General features: G+C 37.7%; 1 protein-coding gene across 1 annotated transcript; it reads left to right on the top strand.

Annotated features, from left to right (window-relative positions):
• The first annotated feature begins 6,898 nt into the window (after window positions 1-6,898).
• On the top strand, window positions 6,899-9,281 carry LOC132008495 (olfactory receptor 4C5-like). Its single transcript, XM_059387144.1, is given in 3 exon segments — window positions 6,899-7,025; window positions 8,630-8,685; window positions 8,688-9,281. Coding segments are annotated over 3 exon segments (777 nt in total).
• Window positions 9,282-10,077: the final 796 nt, after the last annotated feature.

Here is a 10,077-nt window from a genome sequence, read left to right as displayed (position 1 = left end):
ATATCAAACCCAAGTTGGATTCCCTCAGGTCTGACTGGGTTTTATTTCTGCTTTCCTAAACACATTCATTCTACTTCCACATCTGGTATATTCAAAGGAGCAAATGAAGTTCTGCCAGCTCTGGAAGTCAGCAATAATCTACCTTCCATTCTATCTGTAAGATTAGCAATTTATCATATCCACTTGTGACCACACAGAATGTCTATTATGCAACATTCTATCTCGTGTATGATTTATTGGTAGTGTTTCTCAGATCATCTGAAAAATGACCACATGGTAAATATAACCTATAAAGCCAAACTATACCTATAGTCATCTACCCATGAATGGAGTTGTCAATGTGTAACCTCACTTCTTTTCTCCAAAGTATCCAGTTGGGGAGTTTTAGGTAGAGCCTGAGCAGGAAGGCAAGTTCACTACTATGGAGAAAACAAGTTCAAAGGATTTCTCTAGTAAGTCTTTCATCAGTAGCCTATGAGAGAAGTGGTAATAGTACTAATTCTTTTTCCAAAGTTGTCTCTTGAAAATAGCATGATTTTCTTCTCTGGAATTAGGATCCACTTATAAGTGTTTCTACATGTTTCCATTTATTACTATTTTTGTCCCACAATCTCTCCCTATCACCAGATTTCCCAGCTCAACCATACTATTTTTCCACATGGCTGAATATGACAGCAGTTGTGTTAACACATCTTTAGGCACACACCCAAGCAGATATCCTAAGCTCTGATAGGGAAAGAATCACAGTATTGAACTTGTCATTTGGTAACTGGGCTACATTTGTAGTTATCTGTAATTTAGCTACATGAGATGAAGATATGGTCCACCCTAAAGTACCCGAGGAATACATGTTTTCAAATTTAATTGAAAAGATACTATGTCTGGGGCACCTGGGTGGCTCAGTGGGTTAAGCCTCTGCCTTCAGCTCAGGTCATGATCCCAGAATCCTGGGATCAAGCCCCACATCGAGCTCTCTGTTCAGCGGGGAGTTTGTTTCCCTTCTTCTCTCTCTCTGCCTGACTCTCTGCCTACTTGTGATCTCTGTCAAATAAATAAATAAAAATCTTTTAAAAAAAAAAAAAAGAAGAAGAAGAGAAAAGATGCTATGTCTTGGGCATCAGTATTAGCTTCCATCAATACACGTAAGTTTAAACACATAATGATGCTCATAGGGTCAGGCAACACCAAAGAAAAATGTTGTGAAATGGTGAAGATATAAACTGTGGAATTGCATAATTGTTCATCCCATTCTATCCTACCTATCCTGCAAATACTTCTAGTGGAGTCATTAATGGCAAAAGTTTTGCAAGTTTATATATCTGAAAGGACTCACAAGACCTCGGAAAGCATTCTCATATAATGTATTTAAGACCACTGTTAATGTAAAACAAAAAACAGGATACAGGAAAGCACTGAATATTCTATAAATGTCCAAACAATCTCCCATGAGTCCTTATTCACAGAGAGAAATAAGCTTCATCTCCTTTTGAACCACCAAAATCACCATGAGATAAGTCCTGGCTTCAGGAAAGCAAAGGCAGAAGTTTGTAATAAGGTGTTTATGTCCTTCTGGTCAAGCCAGTTATGTTGAGTAAAGGCCATTGGTAAAAAAATGATTCTTGGTGTGTTTGGGACTATCAAAGGAGTTTGGGACTTTGCAAAAATGACCAAAACTCCCAGTGGTCTTATCCTAGCCAAGAGTCAAAGCCAAGCATAACCAGAGATCAGGCTAGACTTTCCTGTTGTATAGTAAATGACTCATATACAGTGCACGCTCAGACTCTTGGTCAAGACTACAAATCACTCATAGTCATTCTTTCTCTTGCATATTTTGTACCATTTATAGCACAGGGGAAAAACATACAACTTCCAAAATGCCCATTACTTATATCATCAAATAAGAGATGGGTATTGTTTAGATAAGCACTTGAGTTAACCAAATATTCTACCACAAACTTGTTGACAATCATGCCCAAGTTGAAGGACTATTCTATCACACTACTGAAATTAAACTTTTATGAAAAGTATCAATATGTTGATTTAGTATAACAATTAATTGATTGTTAACTAATTCTAGTTCCTTCTCTAACCAGATTTCATTGTATGACTATCATGGAAGGTGTTAATTTAATTTCCTAATAAATTTAATCATTAATAATAGGATTATAGATTTTGTGTAAATCAAATTAAATCTACCAGTTATACCAGTATTAAACCAAATAACAGTAACATTATTATTGATTGGTTCCCTCATTAACAGCAATTACTTCTTACTACTGAATTAATTTTCACTCAAATCCTTCATTTGATGTAACACTGGGTTTTCCACATCTTCCTGTCATCCAGGACCCCTGAAGCAGACTGCATTAACCTGTAGCTCAATCCACGAAGTATATTTATATTTTCCTCTTCAATTAGTTGACCTCTATGAAGCTACTTCCCAGACTGAGTGATGGCTCTCCACACCAGAGCCGCCATCTATAAGCTAAAACTGCTTGTTAGGAATCCACCAAAAATTGGTCACAGAGTAGGATCTATTCAGCTATGAGAGTAAGTAACTCCTCAGAAGGATCTAATAGGGCTCAAAGGCAAGGCAGTCACTTGTTCATGTGTGCAATCGGTTCCCTCTTTCACAAATCCTATATTTATATTTTATTTATTTATTTATTTTTTTTTTTAATTTTTTATTTTTTATAAACATATATTTTTATCCCCAGGGGTACAGGTCTGTGAATCACCAGGTTTACACACTTCACAGCACTCACCAAATCACATACCCTCCCCAATGTCCATAATCCCACCCCCTTCTCTATATTTTATTTAATAAAAGAAATTTTCTGTTCATTTCCCTTTCTATTAGAATAATTATCTGATATAACCCAGGACTTATGGGTATTTCACATCTCATAATGTTATATCCTTCAGTAAAAATAAAAGCAGTTTCAGGTAAAGTCCAACAACAAGCTAGCAATCACCTTATAAACAGTGTACACTCTTTGGCTGTTTGAGACAACTTCCTAGTTCAAAAGCCCACTGATGCATCTCTAGGTGGCAATTCTGGCATCCCTTACTGAAGGCATTACTAGGAAAGAGAATTTGTTCTCCTGATTCTCTTTTTAGGAACAGAGAAGCATCACCCAAAAGAAATCTCAGTTTTTCTTGTCTCCCATTGGTCAAAATTTTGTCACATGCCAGCCCTTAAATTGATCACTGAAAAGAGGAGGACATTACCATAATTGTTTTAGACTAATCCAGAGTCACAACTGTGGCCTGGGGATGGACCACACTTTCCTCTGAACACCTAAAGAAATGGAATTTCCTTAGAAAGAAAGAAGCTGGGAAATAGCCAACTGTGGGTGACAGTGTCGGCCACACCTAATGTGCCTCCACTGACTGCTCTCCATACATCTCTAATCAATCTCTCTCTCTCCCCTTGCCCCACACTTCCTTCTTAACTCTGTCCCCTGGCATTTCAACATATCAAGTTTCTCCCATCCTAAAAAATATTCACACATATGCTGATGTTCCACGTAGTGACTAATTTCATTCTTGTAACAACTCTATGAAATAATGTTATCTCTATTTTGCATAAAAGGAAACTGACACATGTGGAAGGTAAATAACATAGCCAAGCTCCCAAAGTTAGCCAGGATTCAACAAATACTAGCCAACAGTATCACAATAGTAGAAAATACAAAAACTTCTCTCAATTCATTTCAGAAAAGTATTTTCTAAGTAAGTTTTGTATAACACATTCATCAGATGAACGTTTACACAACTTTTCAGTATTCTTCCCAATAATGTCAATTTATATAGGGCTCTTTTTCAGACTCTAGCAAGTGAAATGGCATACATAGAGTCTTGCAAATATAAGAACTATAAATTCATCATCGCTTTGATGTATTACTTCTCTGGGAACCTACCACACCCCATTCATGTAGAGGATGTCCCTGCTCCTCAGTCTGAACATCTACTTGGTCTTCCTTCCACTCTGCAGGAAATTTTCAGAGAGAAAATTTCCAAGATAATGTTTAGGCAGATCTCTCAGATAGGAGCCAAAGGTAGGAAAGGAAGATAAATGTCCTCCTTTTTTCTGTGGCTCTCATGGTCACAGAGGCATCTGGGATCTGTTTGAGGAATGTGTCCTGCCTGCCACTGCTGGGAGAACCAGAGACTCTACATAATCCCCCAGAGTCTCTATCAGCACCCCCATGCCGATCATTCCCAGTGCATGAGACACATCACAGAACCAGTGTCTACCTGGTACCACAGCATAATTGTTAGAGCTCGGGCTTAGAATTAGATCCTTGTATTTAAATCTAAGCTCTACCAATGGTTAGCTTCTCGGATCTTGACCAACAATGCTCACAGTGAACATTGACCTCTTTACACATAAAACAGAATTAGCAGTACTGTCTTCTTGGGATTATATAAGAATTATATAAAATACCATACTTAGCAAAGTGACATTAATTTATTACTTGTCAGTCCTCATTGTGTCCCTTTTTCCTTTATTCCTACAACTTTTTCAGGGACTCCCAACTTCACTGTCAGATTTCTTTAGTGGTGACATATCAAATTTTCATAGAAAGATTTTAAAATTATAATGTCCTATGAATCAGTATTTGCTACTTTAAATATATCTTCTTTACTTTCTGTATGTGTACAGAGTCTAGCAACCAAAAGACTAATGGAGATGTATATATATATTACTAGTTGAAACAATTCTTGCCAGAAATCCAAACAAACTGGTCACACCATGAGCTTTGATATCTTTACAGAAAATAACAGACAGCAGTGAATCTCTGCTCTTTATCTTATAGAACCCTACTACAGTCCTCTGATAGGTACCATTATCAACCCCTTTTTACAAATGTGGGAATTCAGGTATAAAAAGGCTAAGGAACTTGTCCAGTGTCACACAGTTAGCAAATAGATGAGCCAGCAAAATTTTTCTCTTCAGCATGATTCAGATGTCTATTATTAAGAGCACCTTCTCTAGTCTACAGGTGTAAACCATTGGGGCTTTAGCATTAGAATAGCATTTTTCACTGGCTTAGAGGTTATACTGTGTCATCTTCCTCAACCCCTCCCCTCCCCGAGAGCTCTGTGAGATAGGTATTATTAAGGCTATTTTATAGACTCTGACTGGCTCATGCACCCATGCCCCAGTGAACAGAACATTCTGTGCCTTTCATCCCAGGCCCTAGGACCACTTCCTAAACACAATCATAGAGGGGCTGCTAACCAAGCCCAGATGGCTCTCCCCCACCCCTTTGGTCACAGATGTCATGACCCCCAGAGAGAAATGATAAATTGACCTGGCCGCCATCTTGGTTGAAGATGCTAATATTAATCTTCTGGTAGCTCAGAGATTGGAGCCTCCCTAACACCTAATACCCATTTTTAAACTTCCCTAATGGGGTGCCTGGGTGGCTCAGTGGGTTAAGCCTCTGCCTTTGGCCCAGGTCATGATCTCAGGGTCCTGGTATCATGCCCTGCATTGGGCTCTCTGCTCAGCAGGGAGCCTGCTTCCCCCTCTCTCTCTGCCTGCTACTCTATTGTGATCTCTCTCTCTCTCTGTCAAATAAATAAATAAATAAAATCTTTTAAAAAATAAAAAAAAAATAAAACTTAAAACCATCCATGAAAATATTAATAAAGATGGACCCAGGAAGACCACATAAAAATAACCAGCCACACGTCACAGAAGCTGTTTGGTTCTGAGTTTCCAACATGGCTGGATCCAGACTCCCAAGGACCAAAGAAAATAACTCTGGGCTGAGCACAGGCTTACTAAGAAAAAGACTTGTAAGAGCTAACTGCAGTTAACTTGCCTGCTACTTCAGGGACCTTGCATTTGTTGCTGATTGTGTGCTGCTCGCAATCCCTAATGTTTGTGCTTTAATAAAGTATGCTATTTTCATAGCTTTATATCAGTGTGGATCTCAGATCAAGTAGTCTTTACAATATAATTCATCTTGTCACCAAAACAAACAAACAAACAAACAAATGGCAGATGTGAAGTACGGTGGGTTGGAGAGAGATGTCTCCCTAGTTGTTTAGGCTTTCCCCTCAATTTCTTATGAAGTCCAACTCTTTAGAAGCTAAGTGAAGAATAAGGGTCTGGGGGCACCTGGGTAGCTCAGTGGGTTCAGCCTCTGTCTTCAGCTCAGGTCATGATCCCATTGTACTGGGATTGAGCCCCTCATCAGGCTCCCTGCTCAGCAGAGAGTCTGCCTCTCCATCTCTCTCTGCCTGCCTCTCTGTCTACTTCTGCCTACTTGTGATTTCTCTCTCTGTCAAATAAGTAATTTTTTTTAATCTTTAAAAAAAGAAAAGAATAAGTATTTCACCTGGGATACATGGCATGGCACTCACAGGAAGGTGTGACCCTAGAATCCAAAAGTAAACCCACTTAAGCCTCCATGTTGCATCACCACTTCCTCATATCAGGGAGATCATATGATAGTTGTCTTTCTCTGCTTGACTTATTTCGCTAAGCATGATATGCTTAAGTGGGTAGAAGAATAAATGAAACAAGATGGGATTGGGAGGGAGACAAACCATAAGTGACTCTTAATCTCACAACAAACTGAGGGTTGCCGGGGGGAGGGGGTTTGGGAGAAGGGGGTGGGATTATGGACATTGGGGAGGGTATGTGATTTGGTGAGTGCTGTGAAGTGTGTAAACCTGGTGATTCACAGACCTGTACCCCTGGGGATAAAAATATATGTTTATAAAAAATAAAAAATTAAAAAAAAAAATAAAAAAAAAATAAAAAAAAAAAAAAAAAACAAAAGTAAACCCAGATAATAAACTCAATTATTTAGGAATTCTCTCTCAGCAATAATTTTCAAGGAACTAAGTGAGCAAAAGAAATAGACCTAAGATAAAAATGGTTGAACTTGGAGAGCAGTTGCTGGGAATGGGTAGTGACAGCATCCTCCATTCCAAGTGTGTTCTTAGAGAAGACACCTGTTCTGGAATGAATCTGTTACTTCTTCCTCAAAGGCATCAGACAGGTAGGTACACTGATTTTTTTATTAGTAGTTTGTTCTCAAGGTAATACTAGGTCCCTATGGTGAGTTAGATTTAAATATGTGTACCTACTTTCACAGAATTTTATGCATAATGACTATATTTAGTCTATTAAAAAAAGCACAGTCACTCAGGAGATTATGAACCCACACCAGAGATAAGAAAATAATATTACTTTCACTAAATTTTTTCACTGGTTATGAAGGAAATCTACTATAGAAAACTTGGTTCGAAAAAATTTTTTAAAGAATGTAAAAATGCCTTTAACTCGTAACTCAAGTAAACACTATTAATCTCTATAGTGTATTTTGTTACAAATACCTTTCTATGTATGCATGTCATTTTGGACATTTTAGATCATAATACATAAACTGTTTTATATTTTGTGGTTTCCACTCAATATTATATTGGAAGAAAAATCTTTCCACACTACAAACTCTTGAAATAACTTTAATGTCCACCTGATATTTCATTACTATAATTCACTTAATTATTCATATTAATGCAAATATTTGGAACATGCTCACTTATTTATTATCATCAAAGAATTATGGAATACAACCTGCACGATTAATTTTTATCCATTTTTTAATCTGGAATAGATTCCCAAACTGAAGGAATACTAGACATAACCAGTTATAAAGCCCTTATTACATGGAGTCAAACTTCTTTCCAGAAGAATTTATATCAACACACAGTCACCAGCCCTGGATAATGTAACTATCATAAATCTTGGACAACCCGTCAATCAAAAGCATTTCACTATTTAAACATACTCCTTTGATGACTATGCCCTTATTTTCACAATGGTATGAGTAGATCTTTTTTGCAAAAACCATTGGCATAAAAATGGTTACTTATTGTACTTGTTTCAAGTATTTTTCCAGTGTGTTGCAGAACTTTATGTAACTGAATCCATTAATTTGTCCCGTTTCTCATACCATTGTATCTGCTTTAGATGCTCTTCTTCAGCCAGAAATTACATATAAACTTTTTTTTATTTCTCTTTTTGAACAAATCTATATCTTATTTGAAGGCGTTAATATACTCTATTCCATCTCTTTGTGTGTGTGTGTGTGATGGCATGAATATCCAACCATGTGTAATTGTAGAAGGGCTGTGCATTTGTAAAACTCATCATCTGGATGAGTGTGTGTGTGTGAATATATTTGTGTGTCAGTCAGAGGGTGAAGAGGCAATGTGTTCATTATAACTAGTAATAAGGCACAACTTTAAGTCTGAGTTTATCTGCCTGGAGTTGCCTTCAGTCTGAAAGAAAGCAATTCTGACAGAAATGATTTGCTTGATCAAAATTCACCTGCCACAATTGCAATCCCTGTGCTATTCATAGACAAATCTATTATCCAGATACCAAAGTGGATTTACGAACAAATGAACAATGTGACAGAATTCATCCTGCCTTGCCTGACACAGAACCCAGATGTGCAGAAACTCTAGTGCACTGTTTTATAATCATCTACTTTCTCACTGGGGTAGGCAACATACTCCTTGACATGACGATCAAATCCAGCAGAGCCCTGGGCTCCCCTATGTATTACTTTCTGTCTTTCCTGTTGTTTGTTTGTAGACAGCTGCTGCTCTTCTACCATGGCTCCCAAAATGATACTTGACTTGCTCACGGAAAAAAAAAAACTGTCTCCTTCAGTGGGTGCATGACTCAGCTCTTTGCAGAGCATTTCTTTGGAGGAGTGGAGATCATCCTACTCACAGTGATGGCCTATGACTACTACCTTACCATCTGCAAGCCCCTACACTATAAGACTGCAAAGAACAGGCAAATGTGTGGCCACCTGGTAGCCATGGCCAAGGCTGGGAAATCTCCTCACACTCTGGTTCAAATTCTTTTTAAGGTCTGGTTGCCATTCTGTGGCTCCAGGGTCAATGACCACTTCCTCTGTGACCTCTTCCCTCTACTAAAACTCTCTTGCACTGACACTCACATTTTTGGACTTCTTGTTGCTACCAACAGTGGGCTGATGTGTCTCCTCATTTTTTCTATTCTTGTTACCTCCTATGTCCTCGTCCTTTACTCCCTAAGAACTCACAGTAATAAAGGACTGCATAAGGCCCTTTCTACCTGCATCTCCTCTGTTACCGTAGTTATCCTATTCTTTATATCCTGCCTATTCATGTACCTTTGGCCCATGGTCACCTTTCCCATTGACAAACCAGTGGCAGTGTTTTATACCATATTAACACCCATGTTAATAAACTTTTAATCTACACCCTCACAAACTCAGGGGTGAAAAATGCCATGAGGAAGCTCTGGAGCCACAGTGTAATCTTGGGTAATAATTCATGTGACCAGAGAAGAATCAAAAACTTCATTCATATATTAAAAACAATATAACTCATAGAAAGAATGATGGTCTTGACGTCAAACTACGTGAGTTTAGTGAGTTTAAGTATAGTGTGCTCCCCCCTTGCTTTCTTTAATCTTTAATGGTTCCTCTTTCATATCAATATGTGACTAAATGATGACTCTAGTTTCTTCCAATTAGAAACCTCTATGCATTTACAAGCTGCTGATCAAAGGGACATTGCTAATCAGCACAAAAATGTCACATGTATAGAAAATCTCTGAGTTAAATATTTAGTGGAAAAATTCTCTATAAAGCTTTGAATTAGATTATATACAAATGGGACAGTTAATATATATAAACAAAAGGCATAATGTCGAAGGATTCTGCTGAAAATTCATAGTTTCACTCCCAACTATGTAGTCAAAGAATGTTTATTGGTTTGAGAAATAAAGATTAACCAGAAATGAATGAGTATTGAATAATGCAAGAGGATTCATCCCAAAATTAAAGATGCCTTGCTGCACAATTCTATGGGCACCATTTATACTGAAATCTGGGCTCTTCCTAGAACAAATTATTTTCTCTTCCTGAAGCCAAAAAGAAATATAAATTTCTTCTTGATATAGCAATGACACAATTGCACATTTCCTACGCAGAAGACAACTGTAGAATATTTTTATCAAAGACATACTCTAAACAACTTCACCTCTGA

This window comes from Mustela nigripes, unplaced genomic scaffold, assembly GCF_022355385.1.
Source record: "Mustela nigripes isolate SB6536 unplaced genomic scaffold, MUSNIG.SB6536 HiC_scaffold_148, whole genome shotgun sequence".
NCBI classification, from domain to species: Eukaryota; Metazoa; Chordata; class Mammalia; order Carnivora; family Mustelidae; genus Mustela; species Mustela nigripes.
The sequence above is the reverse complement of the archived record's forward strand: the minus strand, read 5'-3'. Positions and strand labels throughout refer to the sequence as shown.